The sequence below is a fragment of the Trachurus trachurus genome (genome assembly GCF_905171665.1).
Source record: "Trachurus trachurus genome assembly, chromosome: 11".
Taxonomy (NCBI): Eukaryota; Metazoa; Chordata; class Actinopteri; order Carangiformes; family Carangidae; genus Trachurus; species Trachurus trachurus.
In genome coordinates, this window is record NC_139904.1 from 1252839 (window position 1) to 1276751 (window position 23913).

At 42.8% G+C, this 23913-nt stretch overlaps 1 protein-coding gene across 1 annotated transcript in view; it reads left to right on the forward strand.

Annotated features, from left to right (window-relative positions):
- Positions 1-1435: 1435 nt before the first annotated feature.
- Positions 1436-23913, forward strand: part of zmym4.1 (zinc finger MYM-type containing 4, tandem duplicate 1) — a 58936-nt gene continuing 36458 nt past the window's right edge. The window contains exons 1-10 of the mRNA XM_083982466.1: positions 1436-1666; positions 5812-6517; positions 8911-9036; positions 9826-9899; positions 9989-10132; positions 17761-18005; positions 19039-19240; positions 20208-20414; positions 21183-21333; positions 23077-23192. Coding sequence (XP_083838592.1) covers positions 1586-1666; positions 5812-6517; positions 8911-9036; positions 9826-9899; positions 9989-10132; positions 17761-18005; positions 19039-19240; positions 20208-20414; positions 21183-21333; positions 23077-23192 — 2052 coding nt within the window. The 5' untranslated portion in view covers positions 1436-1585. The remainder of the gene's footprint in view (positions 1667-5811; positions 6518-8910; positions 9037-9825; positions 9900-9988; positions 10133-17760; positions 18006-19038; positions 19241-20207; positions 20415-21182; positions 21334-23076; positions 23193-23913) is intronic.

Below are 23913 nucleotides of genomic sequence, written 5' to 3' on the forward strand. Positions count from 1 at the left end.
TCTTACGCATCCTGGAAAACATGGAAAATGGTTGACCCATAGACTGCACATCTTTAAAGGGATAGTTCAACATTTTGTCAAACTGGCCCATTACCCTAATCCCTATAGTCATAGCAGTAGGTTTGTTACCTTTAATTGTCGGTGCAAGCTGTTTTTTAGAACGGCGGAGCAGAGCCGTGAGCTGCTCAGAGCTACGCTACGGAGGCTCATTATGGGATTTCTTTGTTGGTTTCCCTCATCAAACGCATCAAATACACAATCCAACAACTCCACAACGCTCTGCTGGACAAGTTGTGAGCTGCACATTCACCACGCTATGAGATAATAACACAACGTTACCACACAGAGTTGTTTTAGAGGGAAATACAGAGACTGTTGATGAAAAACTGTCCCTGAAGGCAACGTGCATCAGCGGTTTTGCATGAATTTACCTCGAAAACAACTCAGATTGCGTATTTGATTAGTTTGATGAGGGAAACCAAGAAATCCCATAATGAGCCTCCGTAGCATAGCTCTGAGCAGCTCACGGCTCTGCTCCGCCGTTCTAAAAACAGCTTGCACCGACAATTAAAGGTAACAAACCTACTGCTATGACTATAGGGATTATGACAATGGACCAATTTGATAATGTTGAACTAACTATCCCTTTAAATCAGACTTCTGGGGCTGAGAGAGGAATAAACATAGAAAAACAATCATGTACAAAATAAGACACAACTGTTTGAGACCAGACAGATGTTTCCTATATTCAGGGTTGGGAGGGTTACTTTAAAAATGTATTCCAGTACAATTACAAGTTACCTGTTAGAAAATGTAATTAGTAGGCTAACTTACTCTAAGTACCACAAAATTAAAGTAATGTAACGGATTACATTTAGTTACTTTTGGATTACTTTACAATACCAAACATGCAAATTCAGTCACGCAGCCATCACGCATCAATCCACGCAGAGGAAACAGGAAATGAAACGCACCGAGCATCCGCTAAATTTCAAAATAAAACACAATGGATAAACTCTTGATTGTAAATCATCACTTTATCAACATTAGTGGTTGATTTTTAAAATGTGAAGTAATCAGCCAAGTAATCTCCGTTTTTATCAAATGTACCAGTAATCTGATTACGTTTTTTTTTCTGTACTAACGGACTACAGTTACCCTTTTTTTTGTATCCTGATTACGTAACGCCGTTACATGTAGTCCGTTACTCCCCAAGCCTGCCTATATTTTATTACATCTTCCCAACTACTCAGAAGCTTGTGTGTGTTTGCATATTATGGATGGTGCAGTGATGCCAGCTGGCCGGTGGGGGCGGTAGTGAGCTGGTGAAGTTGGTCTCGTGTCTGAATGTAAACAACAGAAGAAGCCACGCGCTGCTCCACTAGTGGCTGTGGAGGAAGATGGACTGAGCGGCTCGTGCTCGCTGGTTGTTTTCATTTTATTTTTCCCCCCAGATGTGTTGTCTGTTTTGGAGGCGCTGAGTTTTTTTTTTTTTAATTGTGTTTGCCACTTGCTACCGACCCGGTCTGGTTGGATTTTATTTTATTTTTTCCCTTTCCTTCCTTTTTCTCTTTTTGGAGCGAACATGGCGACTACGGAAAGCGGCGACGGACAAGAGCGATTCGCCACCAATCATGTCCCGTCTGACCAACAAGTCTCTGGCGCGGTAAATCTCTTGCACGTTGTCACGGCTGTATATTCACACAGACTATAAACGTTTAGTTTAGTTTTTTACACATAATCACAAGCAGCTGTAACGTTATCTGTGGTTTAACGGGCTCGGAGCTCGGTTATTGATCCGTGTTGTCGGTGTATTGACACGGTAACGGCTGTTAACGGACACAGAGCTAGCCGCGTTAGCTTAGCCACCGCCACCGGGGAGCTAACTGTTTTGTTTTGGTTTGTTTTTTTAAAAGTCGGGTGGGGGGGTCATTTAATCTTTAACCATGTAATCACTAAATGGATGTTAGAGAGGAAGACACTCGGTACATGTTTAGTTAATCTCAGCTTGGTCGTGTTTACGCTGCAGCAACCAGCACCAGCAACAAGCTAACTTCATGTCGCGTTGTTTGGCGGTTTAAATGCGGAAAAAACGCTACTACAGTCGCTTATTTAGTGTGTTTGTACCCGAACTAGTGTTTTTTTTTTAACCTACAGACTAGTGTGTGTTTGTCTGTGTGTTTGCACATGCACGAGCACAGAGGACACATTTTAAGTGCTTTTGCAAATTTGCAAAGTTCAGCTCGTTTCTGTTTCTTCGGTGTCACCCTGCCTGCAGGAATGTGTTGTAGTGGGTTTAGGCAAGGCAAGGCAAGGCAATTTTTTTTGTATAGCCCGTTTTTACCACCGGTTTGTCTCAAAGGGCTTTACATCCCATCATAACAACATCCTCTGTCCTTAGACCCTCACATCCACTGAGGAAAAACTCCATAGAAAACCCTTTTAACAGGGAAAACCAGGAGAAAGCCCAGGGTGAGCAACAGAGGAGCAATAGATGTTGTGACATACAAGAAAACAGTTTACAGTTTATTTACCTGCTGCTTTTTAATTAGAGACACTGTTCATACTCGTACCACATAGATTATAGTTGGATAGTGTTGTTATAGTCGGTATATGCAGAGTATACTTGAGTATATCACATAGACTACACCACATGTGCTTCTGTCCTGCAGACTAGTGTGTGTTTGTTTGCACATGGACGAGCACTGTGGTCACATTTAAAGTCATTTTGATTTGCAAAGTTCAGCTGGTTTTCCCTGCAGGAATTCATGCAACAACAACACGGCACGGGCCTGAGAGCTGCTGCTGTTGCTCACTTTATAGCTGGACTCACAGCTTCTTTTTTTGTACATTGTTTATTTCACTAGATGTAGATGTGAGGTGTTTTTGCACAGTAACTTTGCAGCGGGTGAAGGAGCAACTCGTGTTTTTGTTTTGTGTTTTCACCAGGTTTCATTGCAATAGAGTGAATTCTTGACTGTTTTGTTGTTGCATGAATCCAGTGTCAGTGCATCACACACCAGAGATCTGCAGCGAGTAGCGACCACTTCCTCAAGCCCGTGTAAAGGCCGTCGTCATGTGGCGCGATCAGTTCAGTCCATGAAAAGAACTGCACTTGGATGCCTCTTACAGTTTGCTGTTATGCAGAATCCACTTTATACTGGTTTTGTAGTGGTTATATTTGTTCCCATGGCCGTTCTATGACGCCCGGAGGAGCTGCTCAACGATAACAACCATGCCGACAGTAAAAGTCAGGCCGTACTCCAAATGTGGAGTTATCGGCTGCAACAGGAAGCGTGGAAACGTATTTACGATCCCTGCGTCCGAGCCTCGCAGAAGACAGTGGCTGGAGTTTATGTTTGCCGGTCAGCGTGTGCCAGAGAGCCTCCCCAAAACGGTGCACGTGTGCGCCAAGCATTTCACTCCGCACTGCTTTGTAAACATGGGCCAGTACAGAGCAGGCTTCGCTCAAAAGCTCAGAATAAAGCTGGATGCGGTACCAACTGTCCGTGACCAAACTACAGACAGGGGAAGTGTAAGTTAAATCACTTTGTGTGTTAAACGATTGCATCTCGACCACCAGCCGTTGTTCCCCCAATGTCAAAGCTGTAAGCGCGAGGCACCGGTAGCGAGAACCACACCCTCGCTCCCCGTGGCGGGTGTGTGTGGAGTGGACGTGATTTACATCTTATTTGCATTTTAAGGTGCGGACACAGAAACGGCTCGTTCTCCGGAGAGCAACTTTTAGTAGATCGGTGAGAGATGATACGCTCTGAATCCTATGTGGTTGGAGCACTAGACCGATGTGAAATGGTTGAAAAACAGAATCATATGGAGCCTTTAAAACAGAAGTTGTGTGTGTGTGTGTGTGGAGCTGAGGGACGTTGACGACAACCAGTGTTTTTAGTTTTTGTGAAGAACCACAGTGTGTGTTAATCCCCAGATTTTGTTCGATGACACTTGAGTCAACGGATATATTTTTTGATATTAAATATTTATAACGCCAGGGCTGCAGTCTGCCCCTAAATGAGGCATTTTACCCCTAAAATTTGAGACTTCATCTGCTTGCACATCTGCAACCAGTGAATTTACCTTCTTTCCCCCACCAACACCGGCGAAACATGGACTCAAAGAATCTGTGCTCCTAGTAAAAAATGTTAGTCTGGAGCCCTGAATGCTAACGAAGCAGTTGGAGCTGTACATTAAAACTAAATTAAATCCAGTTCATACGATGATGCCGTTTTGTTGTGAATAGGCAGCAAAAAAAAAACTAAAACTAAAATCATGATCATGAAGCCATCTATGTAAAAGTAGAGAAACCATCCCTCAACACACCACCTATCTCCAATTTGCAATGCTGCCCGTTCATCCCTTCCCAGGAGATTCAACAATCTAGCCTCAAAGAACAACCACTGTTCACAAGGGGCAAGTGACTCCAACGACTGTCGTTATAACAACACGGCACTAACGAAGTTAAAACCAACTTTCCATCAAAGACAGTCATTTAACGACTGTTGTTGGCACTTGGTTAAATAGTAGGGGTGTAACGGTACATGTATTCGTATTGAACCGATTCGGTACGGGGCGTTCGGTTCGGCACAGCGCTGAGAACGAGTGCGTTTCGGTACAGAAGTTGTGTGTGTTTACAGTCCGCCTGCAGCTACACGTGCAGCCGGTTTACGTTGTGGCTATCGCTAATGCTACAGCTAATACTATCGCTAGCGAGAAAACAGAGGCTTGAAGACCCTTCCTGCTTGTAGGAGGAGTGGAGGTGGGGGCTGTGGCTCCTATCTCCTCTCTGTCTGTCTGCCTGCCTGTCCCTCTGTCCGTCCGTCCCTCCGTCTGTCTGTCTGTCTCTATCTCTCTCTCTCTCTGTGTGTGTTGCGCACGAGCTCCAGCACCTGTGGATCTGCTTCAGATGCGCCAAGAGCAGGCGCATGTCGCTGCTGTGTTGACACTACGCAACTGCCGTCGTGATGATCCGCGTTATTCATTCATTTATTTATTTGCGGCTGAACGGTTGCATCGTCAGGCAGCCGTTGTGGCATTTGCCCACATTGCCCTATGATCAGTCCGTCACTGGCTTGAACTGTTAGTGCTGCACTTTACATGTAAAAAAAAAAGTTGTGTTGAGAAGTTTTTTTTAAATCATATTTTATGTTTTGTTTATTTGTGAATATTTTATTCATTGTAAGGCTTATTTTATATGTTTTGTTAATTTGAGAATAATTTATTGAACTTATTAGGCAGCACTTTATACAGTAGCCTATTATATCTTTTTCATATTTTGTATAATGGTTTAGTTTAGCTTAATAAGTTTATTTGTATCAGGGACAGAATGTACCTATAACATAACATTAGTAGGTGTGTAAAATAATTACATTTGACTAAAACATGTAAATTTGGTTTAGAAAAATTCCTAATAAACAACAAGCAAATTTATGTTTTGCATTTGGTTCTTTTACTGTACCGAAAATGAACCGAACCGAGACCTCAAAACCGAGGTACGTACCGAACCGTGATTTTTGTGTATCGTTACACCCCTATTAAATAGTGAGTCTCCACACCAGATAGTTGGACCAGTCCCAGCCTGGTCAGATGCTACATGAACTGATGAAGCCTCTTGGATGAAGGTGAAACGTCTTCCTAGACAAATAACTAAGTCCAGTTGCTTTCGATTTAACCTCCTTTGAAATAAAATCATGATTCAATTACTAAAAAAAACAACCAAACAAACTCAACGTTTCTGCAGCACAAGATGAAAACCTGTAGTTTGCAGCGTTAATTTATTTTATTCTCTGTCCATCACAGGTGACGGAGGGGACGGACGGAGAGTCCAGGGAAACGGTTTCAGATCCAGAATCAAAGATGGACGTCGTAAAGATGGAGGTTGATCTGTCTGAGTCTGGAGAGGACGACGGCGTCGACGCTGCTGCTGCTGCTGCTGCTGCTGCTGCTGCTGCTGCTGCTGCTGCTGCTGCTGAGAAACAAAGGGAAAGTCCAGAAACTAAACAAGAGGACACGGAGGAAGACGTTGAACCTTCTCCTCCTGCTGCGTCTCCTCAAAACCCATCGTCTTCTTCTCCGTCGCCGTCGGCCGCCTCCACAGAAAAGACTCTAAACGCGGTTTCTGTTCACGGCGGCGGTGACGACGATGAGTCCGGGCTGATGAGCTCCGAGGTGAAAACCGAGGACGACTCCGAGTCTGAGTTACACCACGGGGAGAAAGTCACGGTAAAGGACGAAGACGTGCAGGAAAGTTCCTCGGACGTGGACACGACGTCCGACAGCGCCGACAAAGACGCCGAGAGTCGGAAAGACGAAGACGCTGAGCCGCAGCCGCAGCCCGATAAGCAGAAGTCTGCGTCTGTGGCGGCCGACGACCTGGACGAGATGATGGACATCGGCACGGTGGATCAGATGGAACAGGAGGCTCAGATGAAGGAGGAGGAGGAGGAGACGACGCCCAGGACGATGGAGGGGGAGACCAGCCCCTCCCCCGCCACCTCACACACAGGTAGCTGTTTTTATTAATCACCAACTGGTTATAATGTCATGAAAAACCAACATTTATTATGATTTCCTGCTGTTTCTGCATCACCCAGCTTCACTTTTATGAGCTTTTCAGAATAATTAATAGTAGAGCTTTATGAATTGGTTTGTTGAAAGCATATGTCTGTTTTTGAGACTGTTTATAAAAGCAAATGAGACACTTAAAGGGACAACGAGGAGTTTTGGAAAAGCAAAGTTCCGACCATAAACGGAGATTCGGCGGCGTTATTCTCATGACTCGCCGCGAAACCGAAAGTAAAGAAACGCTGGTCGGCTCGCCCAGCATTTCCACCACCACTAATAATAACAAAATAACCATAGAGACAAAACCATAGATTTATCTAAAATGGCCCATTAACAAGTGGTAACGTAGATTCATCCACATTAATATGAGACTTCTTTATTGTCGCGGAATTTTTCGTTCTGCCGATGAAGAAACTCCTCGTGTCCCTTTAAAGACGTCATTGTGGACGTTGGAGAAAGGCACTGTGCAGCTTTTGCTATTTTCTGACATTTAATGGATCAAACAGGAAATCGATCAATTATAAAAACAATCAGTCGCAGCCTGAAATTAAAGTTCAAAGCATTTTATTGTTTAGTACATTCTAGAATAGCTTTTTAAAAAATATAAATAATATAGAAAACACACTGAATTCATTATGTTACCTTAAAGACACAGACACAAGTGTGATGAACTAATTTAGTGATAATTGATTAATGTTATTACAGTGGTGCTGAGAAAACGCACAAATGTAAAGATCAATAATTGGACTTTAAAGAATCAATGTTGAGATTTAGAAAGAACCTCCAGCTCCCGTGGCTACAGAGGAGTCAGACAATTTATTTATTTTAATTTTAATGTTTATTTAACAGAAAATGTGATGCATATAAGACATCTAGCTTCAGCTAATTTGGAGTCTTTGTCCCATGTCAGGCTTTAGAATAGAATCAAATATACTGAATACAATAAAAAAGAAAAGAAAATGCAATGATACAAATACAGTGGATAATACAATGAATAGGTACCATGAATAAATAAACACAGTTGCAGTTGTAAATTTCAGATTAAAACCAGGGTTTCCCGCAGCGCATTCCTGTTAAGGCGGCCGCCTTAACAACAAAGAGCTGCTGCCTAAACTAACGTCTTTAAAAAATAAAAATGTAGCGATTTTCGCCGACGCCCCCCCCCCCTTGCGGACGATCGCCTTCATTCATCTCCGCATCCTCTCACACACACTGCAGAGAGAAGCGCGCATGCATAACAGCAGCGCAAGGTGAAAAAACTTAATACGGCGCCACCCCCCGGGCGATCGATCGATCCGCTCGCCGGACAGACACCACCTTCACTAACATATTTTCTGGGGGAAACACTGAAAACACAAGTAAAATTTAGCGCTGTTTTTGTGAGAAATTGATGTTCACATTTCTGCTGCTGCTTGCACACCTGCAAACTGGTGACCTTTTGGCTACAGTCACCTTTTTTATGTCAACCAGGGTAGTAGAAGTGAATGAAGAGGGTTTTAGTTTTTTAATTTGTCACCTTTTTCACTACTCCAGAGTTTGTAGGTATGAGCCAATGTTTAACTTTCACACTAAACCTCTTCAGTTCTGTTTGCGATTTAAAGCAGAAGTGAGTGATATATTTGTGTTAATATAAGTCTTAAATAGTTGTATCTTCCGACAGCAATCACTTACATAGAGTGTTTGGTCTGAAACACGGGTCTCTCAGTCCCTCTGCTCTGCTCTGAGCCCAGGAGAAAACATTTATCGTATCCTACAGTTTTTATCCAATGAGGAGAGAGAACGGCATGCAGGGCTGTGTGTGCAGCCAAGGGACGCCGTGAATGTGGTGACGTAGGGACGAGGACTGTTATGGTGCGTTCAAGGAAACTCGTATTTTTCCGACTTGTGAAGTGGTACCAGTTCGATCTGGTACGAGTTCACCGGTCGGAAGTTACGAGTGGCCGTTATAGTGACTTTTACCGGTAAAACAGGTCGGAAAAACATGAGTGGGTTGCCTGGAACGCTACAAAGTCGTAAGTTGTGACTTGAAGCTGTAATTTACGATTTCAAAAGCCTGCCTGGAACGCAGCATTAGCCAAAACCACCGGATCACTCACTTCTGCTTTAAGTTGTGTAACCTTCGAATAAAACTTCTAACCCACCGAGCTGACATCGCTCTGCTGCGTTCACTGACCCGTCGGAGCTCCGAGCTCCGATGACTTCCAGATCTACGACATCTCCTTCACCCTCTCTGTGTTTTATTCTCTCCTCTCCTCTCCTCTCCTCTCCTCTCCTCTCCTCTCCTCTCGTCTCCTCCCCTCTCCTCTCCTCTCCTCCCCTCTCCTCTCGTCTCAGTGTCGGCGACCGAGGACAGCTACTCTCTGGAGGAGGAGAGGGATGTGAAACCCACGGTGCTGCCGGCTGTGGACATGGTGCAGAGCAGCGCCTCTCCGCTGTCTGAAGCCGCCACGGCCAGTACAGGTGAGGCATGGCCGTGTGATGTCATCAGGTGTTTTATCTGTCAGATATAATGGTCACATGTTCACTTTTCTCTCTCTTTCTCTTCTTGTTACGGTCACTGCTGATTTTGATCGTTTGTTCTACTTTTGCTTTCTTTGTTTTGTCTTATTCTACTTGTGTGTGTGTTATTTATTACATTTTTACAGTTTTTATTAATCACCAATTGGTTATTATGTCATGAAACCAACATTTATTGTGATTCCTGGTGTTTCTGCACCAACCCAGCTTTACATTTATGAGCTTTTCAGAATAAAAGTCCTCTGTAATTAATAGTAAAGCTTTATGAATTAGTCAGTTGATTAGAAGAAAGCACATATCTGCTTTTGAGACTGTTAACTGAAGCAAATATGACGTCATTGTGGACGTTGGAGAAAGACACTGTGCTGCTTTTCTCTATTTTCTGACATTTTATGGATCAAACTGGAAATTGATCAATTATAAAAACAATCAGTTGCAGCCTGAAGTGAAAGTTCAAAGTATTTTATTGTTTAATACATTTTAGAATAGCTTACAATAGCTTGAACTTGTTTGTTTATGTTCTTCGTTAAGTCAGTATTCTGTCCCTCTTAGCGTGATTCCTTGTATTGGTCTTCTATGGTTCTTCTATATATTTCTCATGTGTCTTTTTTATACTATTACAACAACCTGCCTGGCGACCACAGATGGAAACAATAATGTCCATTAATATGCGCTGTCCCTATAATCTAAATGAATAAAAACTAAACACACATGTTGCTCGTGTTTCCTCAGGAAGAGACAGTTCTTCGCCGGCGGCCTTGATGAACGGGATGAAAGTCGTGAAACTGTCGTTACCGAAAGACGCTGTGAGTCTGAGAATTAAGTCGCATGACGTCGGCTCAGTGGATGAAGAGTCGTCAGAGTCAGAATTTTTTATTTTTTTTAATCGTTGCAGGAGAAACAGGGAGAACTTCGCTCCGTCAAGACGTCACCGTCGCCGCCGGAGGTCAAAGTGAAGGACGAGCCGATAGACGAGGAGTACGAGCAGGCGCTGGTGTCGACTACGGCGAGCGTGAAGGACGAGCCCAACACTGCAAAGGTGACACACACACACACACACACACACACACACACACACACACACACACACACACACACACACACACACACACACACACACACACACACACACACACATCTCTGTTTACCTGAACGTGTCGGGAGTAGAACCTCTCCGACCAGATTTGATTTGTGGTCGGCGGGTTTTCTCACACATTTTCGAATTCGTGCCCCAGAAGAAGCCAATCAGCGGGCAGGATTCAGTCACGTGGTGATAACGTGATCTCCCACAGGCAGCAACCGTAACTAGGGATGTCCCGATCACATTTTTTGGGTCTCGATCCGAGTCCGATCTTTTCAAAATGAAGATCGGCCGATCGCGATATTTTCCGATCCGATATCGCTTTTTTTGTGTGGGCAAACAGCAACTAATTTCCTGTACATTAAGAAATAGGCCTGCATCCATGCTGTGCTTAATAGCTTTTATTCTCTCATTTGTAAACAAGAGCATTCTTTTTCAGAAATCAGAAAGAACAGAAATCCCAACTCAGTGGTAAAGACAATGCAGTGAGTCACTCTGACCAGCACCAGCATTATAGAACAATCTCAGAAATGAATAAAAACAAGCAGTAACTTGTTCTTGACCAACACAATATTTGAGATGAAATGGTCTTTCCTGCATGATGATAAACTGTATTTAACTACTTTAATCACAGTAGCATAAACTGATTTGTTGAACTCAGCCTGATGTAAACATTAATAAAACACAGTAACCAATCACACAGACCTAACCGTAACACAACATCTCGCAACGTCTCGCAGGGAGGAAATGTGTCCCACCATGTTCGTGTCAGAGTGCGTGACATCATCAGTTAGAGTGGGAGAAGTTGTCTGAAATCGTTGAAACTTTTCTCTTTCCACACTCCTCCTGGGCACAATTTACGCTCTACACACATGATTTTTTCCACATTTGTAGACAAACTTGTTCTGTCTCTCACAATATGATCAATAAATCAGAGAGATTTACAGAATTTGAATTATCAGCCTCTAAGTGGGGCCACGTCTGTCTCTGCTCCTCATCGACTCCAATACAAAGAGAGAAGCAGAACGGACCCCTGTTTTAAAATTGCATGTTTATGCAAAATATTTACTGTAGAAACACCAAATCGTACCAAAGCGTTCAGCAAGTCCTTGTGACGCTCACGGTCTGTGTTTTTTTTCTGAAATGAGTTACCGTTTTGTCAGAATAAGCCCCAATGTGAGACCAGTGCAGAGGCAGAAAATTGCTCTTTTTCTCCACATTTCTGTCTGCCGCAGCCTGGGGGGGCCCCTATCGTCATTGGCAACCACCTCAAGTTGCCATGGTAACCTCTGAGCCTCAGGCCATATATATAATTTCTTTTAGTTGTTTTTACAACAGTTCAACATTTACTTTTTTAGATTTACGTTTGAGTTTTATGAGCAGAAAGGTAGTTAGCTTGTTAGTGTAACGGATGTGCACTCACTCCACCCATAAAAGACGTGCTAACCAACCCGCCAAGTGGTTGTCAACCTCTTGGCGAAGAGTTTAGCATCGTCGCCTCCGGTGCGGGAGGTCGTGGGATCGAACCCCACATAGGGCAGGCCGGGAGAAACACAACGCAGAGGGCCAGATATGACATCGGCTACATTAGCTTGAGCTAGTCAGCGGCGCGCGGTAGTGGAGGGAAAGAGGCGGGGAGCAGAAGAGTGCTCCACGAGGCTGCTCGCACAGCCTCACATCGTGTCTAGCTACTTCAGCTGCCTGGCGTGCACGTACCTGGACCGGATTACTGAGGGACTGCACAGCATGGAGGAGATGTTCCGGTGAGTTAAAGGTCTCAGCTGAGATTTATACGAGTTTTATTACACGGCTCTGTTGAATGCTGCTCTCTGATTGGTCCATCGCTGTGTTCTACGGTCCGTTATTTCTGTGTAATGACCGTCGTCAAGTATAATGACCATTGCTAGGGACGCAGCTCTGATCAGAGGAGCACAGAAAAGAGAAACTATGCAGGATATTTACCTTATGTTTCACTTTTACCGTCATTAAACAGCTTTGGACAAATTGTAATATTAGATAAATGACTTGTAACTTGTTACAGGGAGAGTGAGGCTCCTTTCACATCGTGGCTGGAAACCAATTGGAAACAACTCCGCGACACAAACGCACCCCATAACCTCTTGTTTATGACAGATATGACTACACACAATACACACATCGTAACATGTGTATGGTAATCCATCGATCCATTGATTGATTATCAAAGGCTTCAAATGCACGACCAAGAGGAGGCTCAGCAAAACAGCTGACGTGACCGGACTTGCAGATTTGCTAAATGATGCAATTATATATTGATGAAAGTCGTATTTTGATCAACATTATGTTTCAAATTAATTAGTTCACTCGTAAACCGTGTAATTACCGGGATAATGTATAGTTGTTTGGTTGTTATGGAAAAATTAAACCCCTTCAGGTTGTATTCATACAACCTGAAGGGGTTTATTTCTCCATAAAAACCTCTGAACTATTCATTATCCTTTACATATGGCATGATAAATGTGGTAAACAAATAAAGACTGCTTGAAGTGTGGTGAATAAGAGAAGTAATTTTATTCACTTATACATTTTATTCTTTCTTTGAAGGAAAGTGGTGGTGCTATTGCTAATGAGGCAAGCATTACTACAGCCAGCAAGACTGAGGGACATGGACGCAGATGCCGAGAGCGGGATGGAGAAGAAGATCTTGTGGACTTTTTGTTGACAAAGCCATTCCACAGCTTGGATCATGCAACAAAGATGCGGGTCAAGACTGCTGGACGACCCACCCCTCAGATAATAATGATGAGAAATTTTGGTCCCAGTCAGCAGAAGGATTCGAAGCTGACAAATATCTGGTATGACAGATATTCTTGGCTAACTGCCAGTCCAAAAACCAACAAATTATATTGCTGGCCGTGCCTTTTGATGGGGAACCCTAAAACTCACTACACCTGGTCTTCTCAAGGATTCTGTGACATCAAGAATTTGGCCAGGGCTTCAAAAAGACACGACAAGTGTGTTGACCACATAACAGCGAACAGTAAGCTGAAGCTCTTTGGTTGGGTGCCCATCAATGAGTCGATCGACGAGGGAGCGCGTTTGCAGAGAGCAACCTACAATAAAGTCAGACGAAACAGAGATGCGTTAATCCGTCTCATTGATGCAACATCTTACCTTGGGATGCAAGAGCAGTCTTTCAGAGGGCGTGATGAGAGGCAGGAGTCGGCCAACAAGGGCAACTACAGGGAGTTGGTGGACTTGATAGCACGCTATGACAGCCTATTAGCAGAGCATATTGAAATTTCTAACGTATTCTCTGGCCTGTCTAAAACCATTCAGAATGATTTGATATCTGCAATTGCATCAACAATTAAAAGTGAGATCAACAGAGAGGTGGATGCAGCACCCTTTTTTGCTTGGCAGGTTGATGAAACAACTGATGTGAGCTGTCACTCTCAGTTGTCTGTTATTGTCCGTTACATAGACGATAATGGCAGAATTCAGGAGCGCTTTTTGGGCTTTTTTGATGTGTCCAATGGCCGGGATGCTCAGTCCGTTTTTGAGTTACTGCAGTCGGAGATGTCTGGTCTGAACTTTGTGGAGAAGCTCATTGCACAGAGTTACGACGGCGCTGCTGTTACGGCTTCAGATCTTAACGGCTTACAAGCTAAGGTGCGAGCGGTTGCTCCCAGTGCGGTCTTCGTGCATTGCTACGCACATCGCCTCAATCTCGTCCTCAGCCAAGGATTGAAAAGCATCCCCAAGGCCAAGATTTTCTTTGCTACCCTTGGTGGGTTCAGCTCTTATTTTTGCAAATCAACCAAAGGAGTGATGGTGCTGGAAGAATCTGGGTGCTTCAAAGTGCCAAGATGTGCACCGACACGTTGGAACTTCACCTCTCGCATCGTCAACACAGTGGCTCAGAACAGAGACAGACTGATAGACGCATTCACTCGGATCATCGATCACCCCTCAATGGATGACGAGTCTATAAGAACAGCAGATGGGCTGAAGACAAAGTTAGAAGACTTTGAATTCATGTTTTTGCTTTTAACATGTGAGCAAATCTTCTCCAAGACAGATGTGGCGTTTGATGCGTTGCAGACAAAAGAAATGGATGTTTCATTTTGTGAAAGGACTGTTGGGAGTCTCATGGACAACGTGGAGGAGCTGAAGTCAGAGGAGGCGTTTGAGAGGATTTTCAGTAGAGCAGCAGCTATTACAGAAGATCCAGAGCTCTTGCACAGACGAAAACGAAGACAAGGTAATGAGGATCCCAGACAAGTTTACAGGCAGCTGTATAACTCCATCCATGCAAGTGTTAAAAGTCAGATTGGTCAGCGGTATCAAAACCTTGGATGTTTGAAATTCATGGAGCTTCTGGATGTTGACAAATTCCTGATCTCCAAAGCAGACTTCCCCTCGGCCGCATTCAAAAGTCTGTCGGATAACTATGGCCCTTTCTTTGACTTGGCGACACTGAAGTCTGAGTTGCAGGTTTATTACAGTGACAAGGAGATTCAAGGTGGCAGCGTTAAGCTTTGTGATTCATTACAGTCAATGAAAGCCAGTGGACTGAGCGATGCAATGCCTGAATTGTACAGACTCATGTCTCTTATCGCCACAATCGGCGCTACATCTGCTGGGGTTGAGAGGAGTTCCTCTTGTCTGAAAAGACTGAAAACGTACACAAGAAACACAATGGGACAAGAACGACAGAGGAACTTGGCAGTGCTTGCGATTGAGAGGAAAACTCTGGAATCTCTCAGACATAATCCAGACTGGTACGAGAAGACCATAGATATGTTTGCCACACAGACTTCTACAAGGACGGACTTCACTTTTAAGTAAATGTGTCACTCTGCTCCTCTCATGGTCCTGATGTCAAGTCAAGTCAAATCAAATCAAATCAGATAAACTTTATTTGTCCCACCATTGGAAATTTGTCTCGGGCAAGGGAGTTATGACAGCTGCCATGTACATGTAAAACATCCATACAACATATATAATCGTATAATCCGTGCGCCTGCATTATCCAATGTGAAAAAAACACCACACTTTCATCCCGGATTTAATCAAAAATAGAATTTTGCACAAAGTTTGGACTACATCGTCTGATAGATTAGTTTTTTACACTAATTTTATGACCCAGAGTGGGCTCAAATTAAATTTTCTTTTCTGTACAGCTTTAATAAAATGTTTGTTTTTTTAAAGAAGTCTTGTAAGTCATTGTTTTATTGCTTAATTTTAATTGAATATAATATCATATCACTCAATATCTAATTATTCTAGTGACAGATTACTAGAATAATTAGATAATGAGTGAGGGGCAGGCAATATAAGATGTATCTTCTCCCTGCTCCCTTCCAACCAATGAAAGAAATGTTGAGATCATGATGTGCCATGATATTGTCAAATTGTGTAAGTGCCTTGGTTGGAATAAATAAAAATGATGTAGACGAGTTTTCCACCATTTTTTTGTAATATTGTTATCAGAAAATAAAAAATAAAAAAGATCGTTTTTTTTTTTTACCCATTTTGCCCACCCCTTCCTCTGACTTCTTTGACTTCTGTCTGTGTCTTCGACCCCTTGTCGCTTGTCCCTCTCTCTCTCTTTTTTCTTTTATCAGGGAGAAACATACAAAGTAATTTCAGCACCATTACACACATACAACAGAGCTAAACAAAAACATGTATTTGGACAATTGTGCTAACATATTCTCCCAGCTATTACTCTCCCTTTCATTTTACAATGTTTTTAATAAGAACATTTGAACAAAAGAAGTCACATTCACTCATTTTTCCATCAAGATTAATAGACTGGTACTTCAAGCCATGTAGCTAATAGTGGTACTAATAGCAGTTCAGGTCCCCGTGATCTTGTATATCTGATCCATTTTGACCACCAACTCTTCCCAAATGCAATTTTAGAGCGAATGTCAGTCTCTCCATGATGTAGATTTGGTGAACAGTCCCTTGCCAGTCTTCCAGTGTCGATGTGTTGGGTTGTAGCCATTTCCTGGTTATAGCTTTCTTTGCTCCAATCAATAATATCTTCATCTAATTAGATATTTGTCTGCTATTGATTGGATATGTAATGCCATGGTACAAAAATACATTGAGCTGACATCAAATTGTATAGTCATTTGAAACATATACTCCAGACAATTAAGAATGTCATGCCCAGTGGTGTTTTTTTTACTGGGTGGATGCTAAATACTAATCTAAATACCAAATCTGTGACGTCATTAAAATACCATCCACTGTGCCACACTAAGTTTAGTTTCACTGAACAAGACTGTAATGTTTAATTGTTATCCAGCCTAATGCCACTGTCACAATCATTCACTCCAAAGTGTTGAAAGTCCAAGACAAAGTGTTATAGACAAACAACTTTTAGACCAGACCTAGTAAGCTAGCTACCTAATCATTACACATGATGCATGAAACTCACACAGAATTGAAATGAATCCGCATCCAGTGGAAATCGCCCTTTACTTTGCTACACCTCTGCCTGGCCATGTGCATTTGTTTACAACAAAGCCGTCAAAAAATCAATAGATATGGGATATAACAAAAGAATGCAGATTACGTAGCGCGTTTGTGTAGCGGTGCTGCAGAGAGGACAGCTGGGACACTAGGGGGCGGCGACCAGGTAACTACACTGATGTTGAAAGGTTTTCAGACGCCAGGTGGAAGGCAGAGAGCCTCCGTTCTCACTAGTAACAAGTTACAAGTTACAAATCATGTAGTTAACAATCACAATTACTCCAGAGCTTTTTAATTAAGGTGAAAATGTAGCATAGCCACTGGAAAATCCTGCTTAGTTCCTCTCAAATATATTAAAAAAAGACTAGGGGGACGCCGCACCCTCACGTCCAACGACCACTACACCACTGGTCATGCCAGAAAGATTAAAGTTTCGGACAATCCCAAAATAAGTGATAACGGTTGGTAGGGGTGGGTATTGCCAAGGACCTCACGATACGATATTGCGATATCCAAATTTTGCGATATATTGCGATATTCTACGATATTCTACATAGTTCACTGAAAAATGTAAAAGGCATTATGCATCTTAAAATCCGAGTTGTATGTACTGTACATCAGATGATAGTGATAATTTATGGGACAAACTGAGTCAAAACAATGTAATTCTAATTATCCATGCCATTTTATACAAGTACATATTTGCATGAACAACACACTATCTGAGGTAGCAGTACAGTGACACCTCGCGGAGCAGAGGTGCGGAAGTCGTACTGGATTTACGTCTGAAACATGATTATTATTACATTATTATTTGAAAAAAAATGTTGATTAAAATTTTTTATTTTTTGGGGGGGGGGAAAAAAATTGATATTTAAATATTGAATATCGTATTGTGATATAAAGTATCGTGATATATTGCCATATCGATATTTTTGCCCACCCCTAATGGTTGGCCACATCTGAACCACACATCCTCCAACAATTTGTTCCACTACCCTGGTGTCTCTTATAAAAAAATCTCACAATGTTTTTCCATCCAAACTAGATGTGGTTTTCCATTGTAATTTTTGTCCCTCTCTCTCATCTCCGTCTGACCTTTGACCTCTTGTGAACAGGAGGACCTGAGGATCGGCTCGGTCTTCTCCGTGACGCCACCGGCTCGTCCCCAGATGCTGCCGGTGGTCAACCCTCCGTCCGCCACCATGTCCTGCTCCCACTGCAAGAAGAGCCTGCTGAAGGGGCAGACGGCGTTCCAGAGGATGGGCTCGCCGGCGCTGTTCTGCACCACGGCCTGTCTCACCACGTCGCTGCCCAACGCCCGCGGAGGAGGAGGAACCAAGATCTGCAACAACTGCCACAAGTCAGTCAGTTCTGCAGAGCGTCACTTCACCACAGTCACAGTAGCTGCGTTTTCATTACAGATTTTCACAAAATGAAAGCGATATTTCTGAAACTTCGAAAAAGTGCAATTGCTATTTGCGGGTGTTTCCATTGAAAGGTGTTTTGCGAATGAGCCGTAATGCGTCTTGCGTTTCTATGGTGACGGCACAGCGATCTCAGCTGCCTACAGCTGTTGTTGTTTTTAACAAAGACGAAAACAGCGCTTGATTGCTGAAAGGCAAAGCCCGTGTGGCAAATTCCTGTGCTGCATACGCCCAGGCCTTGATAAGGATTGATTCTGTGCACCTCTGAGAAATTGCTCGACATATTTTTGTCCATTTCGTCAGTGTCCATGTTGTTTACCTGCGTAATTCACCGGCCTATTTCAATTCAATTTAATTCAAACAACTTTATTAATCCCACAAGGGACAATTAGTTTTGAGCAGCAGGTTGTTGTGGTTCATATAGCCTACATGGCCCACAATAAATAGTCAATAAATAAATATTCAATACAACACATCAGACAACATGGAGCTTAGAATGGATAATAAATATAAACAAAGCGTGTGATAGCCTACTGTATAAGTAGAAATAATTAACAAACCACATTGCTTTAAGAATTAAGAAATAAAGAAAAAGAATAAAACCCTATGAAGAATGCATGACAAAAAACATGTGGTTCATTCGTCCCCTCAAGTCACATAAACCAACACAGCGTGGACACACACAACTCCGCTGACGCCGGTGACGTGTAGAAAAGCGAAAAAAAAGTGTTTCCATTACACTTTTGCGATACACGTTTGTATCGATACGTCTCAAAAACCACCTCATGAGAGCGTAAAAACCTTTTAGCGATATTTGAGAGTTTTTTCGAAATGTAGGTGTTTCCATTGCCAGTTTTTAATTTCGATATTTAGGTTTTGCGCATTTCAAGGAGAAATGGAAACGCACCTAGTGACTGACCATGAACGCATCGTCACACGTCTCTTTTCTCTCTCTGTTTCTGTTTCCAGGGTGATATTTCGGCCTCAGGACGTCATCCTGGCGCCCGACACTAAAGGCCTCATGAGGGAGTTCTGCAGCGAGAACTGTTTGACCTCCTTCAACTTCAAGAAGAACTGCAACCTGAGGAAAGCTGCCACGACCGCGGCCAACGCCCCCGGGCAGCTGGCCGCCCCACAGTCCCTCTGCAGCATGTGCACCAGATACTGCGTGGTGAGTCTACTTTAGTCTACTTTAATTATTGATGGTTTTATTGATATTAATGTCAGAAAATCATAATTTCCCAGAATTCAGTGATGCAGATCCGGCTGCAGCTGCTACTTAATATTCTAAATCAACAGACGTCTTCAGTTTTATATCTTTCCCTTCCTTCTCCAACTGTATCCACTAGAGCTGCAACAATTAATTGATTAATTGTACAATAATCGATTATTAAATTAATCGTCAACTATTTTCATAATCGAATAATCGGTTTGATTTGTTTTTTAAGAAAAACAAAGTCAAAATTCTCTGATTTCAGCTTCATATATGTGAATATTTCTGGTTTCTTTGTTCCTTTTATAATGAGTTGACCTTTTTTTTTTTTTAATATTTAATATAAGAAGCATTAGAAATTTGAATCTGATTTTGGGGGGAGATTGACAGCCCTAGTATCCACATAATAAACCCAACAGTAAACTTTTTATTTCTAGAATTATTAAAAGTTGCACAAACAGATGGGAAATGTTGTGGAAGTCCTCTGTTTGTTGTTGTTGGTGAATAATGAAATAAAGACTTTTGCCGGCCGACAACTTTTTATTTCCTTGTAAGGAAACGTCAGTCCTCACCTGAGCGGTAAAGATGGTAAAGGAAAAGACCACGGGCTAGAGGTTGTAACACAAAAAGATTTAAATTATCATTACAGAAATAGTGGCACATTTTTATTCCTAAATTCATATACATCAGATTATCTTTTCTAGTTTATTGTAAGACAAAACATTTTTCTTGTCTTGTTTTGATAAATTTGATTTACCCACTAAAAATATGACTAGTTAAGTATTAATGATGTGAGTTAGAAGCAACTCCCTGAGCAACATAGGAGAAAAACAAACAGAGGTGATAATAACTAAATATAATAGATGAGTCACATTATTAATGGTCTGACCCTGTGTAAGTGAAGTGATTGGTCCGTTGTTTCCAGCAGAGCAAACACGAGGTGATCCTGAGCGGCGCCGTCCACAAGATGTGCAGCGACGCCTGTTTCAACCGGTTCCGTTCGGTGAACAACCTGGCGATGGCCGGCTGCGCCAACTGTGGCTCGTACTGCCACAGCAAACCCATCATGCTGAAGATGGGCGAGAGCAGCAAGACGCTCTGCAACGCCGAGTGTCTCAGCAAATTCAAAGAGGTGAAACACAACGACGCCATGAGAGGGAGAGTGTGTGTGTCTGTGTGTGTGTGTGTGTGTAGGTGTGTGTGTATGTGTGTTGTCCATTAAAGGGATAGTAGCATTTTTTTAAAGTGGGGTTGTATGATCTACAAATAGCCCCCAAGTACTTTAATTGCAGTAGAAGACTCTCTGCATTCCTCCCGTTAGCAACGCCAGCCCATAATAGCCCTGCCCAGAGATACACTGTATTACAACATACAGTGTTGTGAACAGACCCAAAGAAACGGCCTATTTTCACAGCCTAAAAGAGGTTTTACCTGAAAAAAAATACACAGTTCCATTGTTCACTATAATATAATTTTTTCCAGCCCTTCAAAGTGCAGGAAAAACACAGTTTTTATTTGGACCTAACCAACTGCTGATCGGCGGGCGCTAACCCTGGGCGGAGGGATACGTGAGTTGGTTAGGTCCAAATAAAAACTGTGTTTTTCCTGCACTTTGAAGGGCTGGAAAAAATTATATTATAGTGAACAATGGAACTGTGTATTTTTTTCCAGGTAAAACCTCTTTTAGGCCGTGAAAATAGGCTGTTTCTTTGGGTCTGTTCACAACACTGTATGTTGTAAATCTCTGGGCAGGGCTATTATGGGCTGGCGTTGCTAACGGGAGGAGTGCAGAGAGTCTTCTACTGCAATTAAAGTACTTAGGGGCTATTTGGAGATCATACAACCCCACTTAAAAAAAAATTATACTATCCCTTTAACTCCTCATGTTCTCTCTGCACAGAAAACCAAGCTGAGCCTGTCGTGTCTGATGTGCCGGACCACCCGTCTGCTGGCGGAGATGGTGGACAACAGGAACAGCGACGACACGGTGAACCTGTTCTGCAGCAGCAGCTGCGTCATGGCCTTCAAGGTTCAAACCGTCAGCGCCTCAGGTGACCAACAACTCCACTTCATCTCCGACTGTCAACGTTTCTCCAGTGAAACTCAGGCCGTCTTTACACAACATGGTTCCAGTGATTTTTTTCCTCTCAAGTGGCTCAGATCAGATCTGTCATATGAAATCAGACGTTGTCAGATCAGATTCAGGCCGATGTGGAAATCATATGTGGAAATAAACTGGATAGGAATTGGATATCTGCCAATACATCTGTGGTCTAAACAGAATAACGGATATTTATTTCCTTGCATTGTGAGTAATACGCAGGGCTCCAGTCTGCCCCTAAATGGAGGCATTCTGCCCATAAAAATTGAGACAATGCAAGTAAATTTTACATCTACTTGCACACGTACAACCAGTAAAAACACTGATGAAATGTGTAAAGGGCGACTCAAAGAATCTAGAATCTGTGATTACAGGTGTCAGGTCAATGTGAGTGGAGATCATGAATGAAAAGGAAATGTGAATATTTGATTTGCAAGTCGATTTATGATGTACGCCTCAAAATTTTCTGCTTGCTCAGAGTAAAAAAAAAAAAAAAAAGTCAGTCTGCAACCCTGATACAGTACGTCATCAATAATAATAATAATTCCCGTGCTGCATATGCCCAGGCCTTGATAAGAATTGATTCTGTGCACCTCTGAGAAATTGCTCGACATATTTTGGTCCATTTCGTCAGCGTCCATGTTGTTTACCTGCGTAATTCACCGGCCTATTTCAATTCAATTCAGTTCAAACAACTTTATTAATCCCACAAGGGGCAATTAGTTTTGAGCAGCAGGTTGTCGTGGTTCATATAGCCTACATGGCCCACAATAAATAGTCAATAAATAAATAGTCAATACAACACATCAGACAACATGGAGCTTAGAATGGATAATAGATATTAAAAAAAAGCGTGTGATAGCCTACTGTATAAGTAGAAATAATTTACAAACCACATTGCTTTAAGAATTAAGAAAAAAAGAAAAAGAATAAAACCCTATGAAGAATTTAAAAGTCTGAGTGCAGAGAGGATGAATGATTTAGAGAAGCGATTTGTTTTACACATAACGAGGGGCATAACGGCGCCCTGAAGGCAACAGAGAGAATTTACCGGCAAGCACATGGCTCGGGGAGGCTGAAATGCTCTCTGCTTTTCGGAGGATTTGCTGGTTGCAGAAGGAACTTAAGTCTCTTAGTTTCACTACGGTAATCTTAGAGCAGGACTTAACGATACTGGTCACACCGTCCGTCATTGTCTTTAACTGCAAGACAATGAAATAGCAGCAAATAAAGGAAAAACACATAAGGCTCTCAATAAATGCTTGGTAAAAACGACAGAGTATAACAGGCCTGACAGAGAAAGAATTTAGTTTCCTGAGAAGATGAATTCCCTCTTGTCCTCGCTTCAGAATAAAAATCTGTGTTCACATATTTCCTCCTCCATGTTGGCAGCTCAAACCGCGTCAGCACATGTGGATGGTGTTGCTCAAGCAAAGCAGGTGGAAATGGATATCAGGAAAATCAGATATAGGCAACAAATCAGAACCAGGCTAGTTTAGTTTATATGTCGAAGACAATAGGCACCCTAAAAAGCAAAACAAAAAACAATATCAATCAATCAAACCTTTATTATTGTCATATATTACAGCACATTGATAAAAAGAGAGCGTTCGGACAGCTAGGAGACAAGATAAATCAGTGAAGATAGGAGAGAACAGTGAAACATAAAGCTAAAGTTTCCTCTCTTCGCCAGGCGCCCGGTTGAGCTGTGACACCTGTGGGAAGCACACGGTGCCGGCCTACCACCTCGCTATGTCGGACACGTCCATCAGGAACTTCTGCATGCTGCCCTGCGTCATGGCCTTCCAGGTAACTAACTATCTGTCAGATAAAGACCTGTTTTTGTTGTTGTCCTGGTTTTTAAAGGTAGGATCTGGAGTTTTGTTCCTTGCAGTTTGTAGCTAAACAAAACATTGAAACTCAGCCCCTCCTCTCGGGCTAAGCTGTGTAGCCTCCTGCCCCAGACAGCAGCCGTTGTCATGACAACAAAGGAAAGGAAACACAGTCTGAGTGAAGCGCTGGAGCCGTGGGCCGATAGCCGACCTTCACCAACACCGGGAGCCTCCAGTGTTGTGTTTTTATGCCGTTGTGGTGAACTGGGAAGACGGTGTTAGCGGCGGATGCTAACTGCTACCGCTAGCCGAAGTTAGCATCGAGCTAGCTCACTACAACGGTCCTAATACTTGTTACCAGTGTCGATGATGATCGGGAATCGGTCCGCGGCTCCAGCGCTTCACTCAGACTGTATTTCTTTCTTTTGTCCTCCTGACTGCTGCTGCTGCTGAGAGAGAGAGACTTGCTAGCTGCTAGCACTCGTTAGCATCAGAGACAGCTAGTGCGGCTAGCAGCCCTGAACCTCGTAGCTTCACCTGAGCTCCGTCATTGGCTGGAGAGAAAACACAGACTCTCTCGCCATAGATATTTATGCTCTCTGGCGACTCTCTAGCTCCACCCAGAAACGTCCACGTGCAACAAAACCTGAACAAAACAGAGCAAAAGACCAAAATACAGGCAGGGGGACAGGACTAGA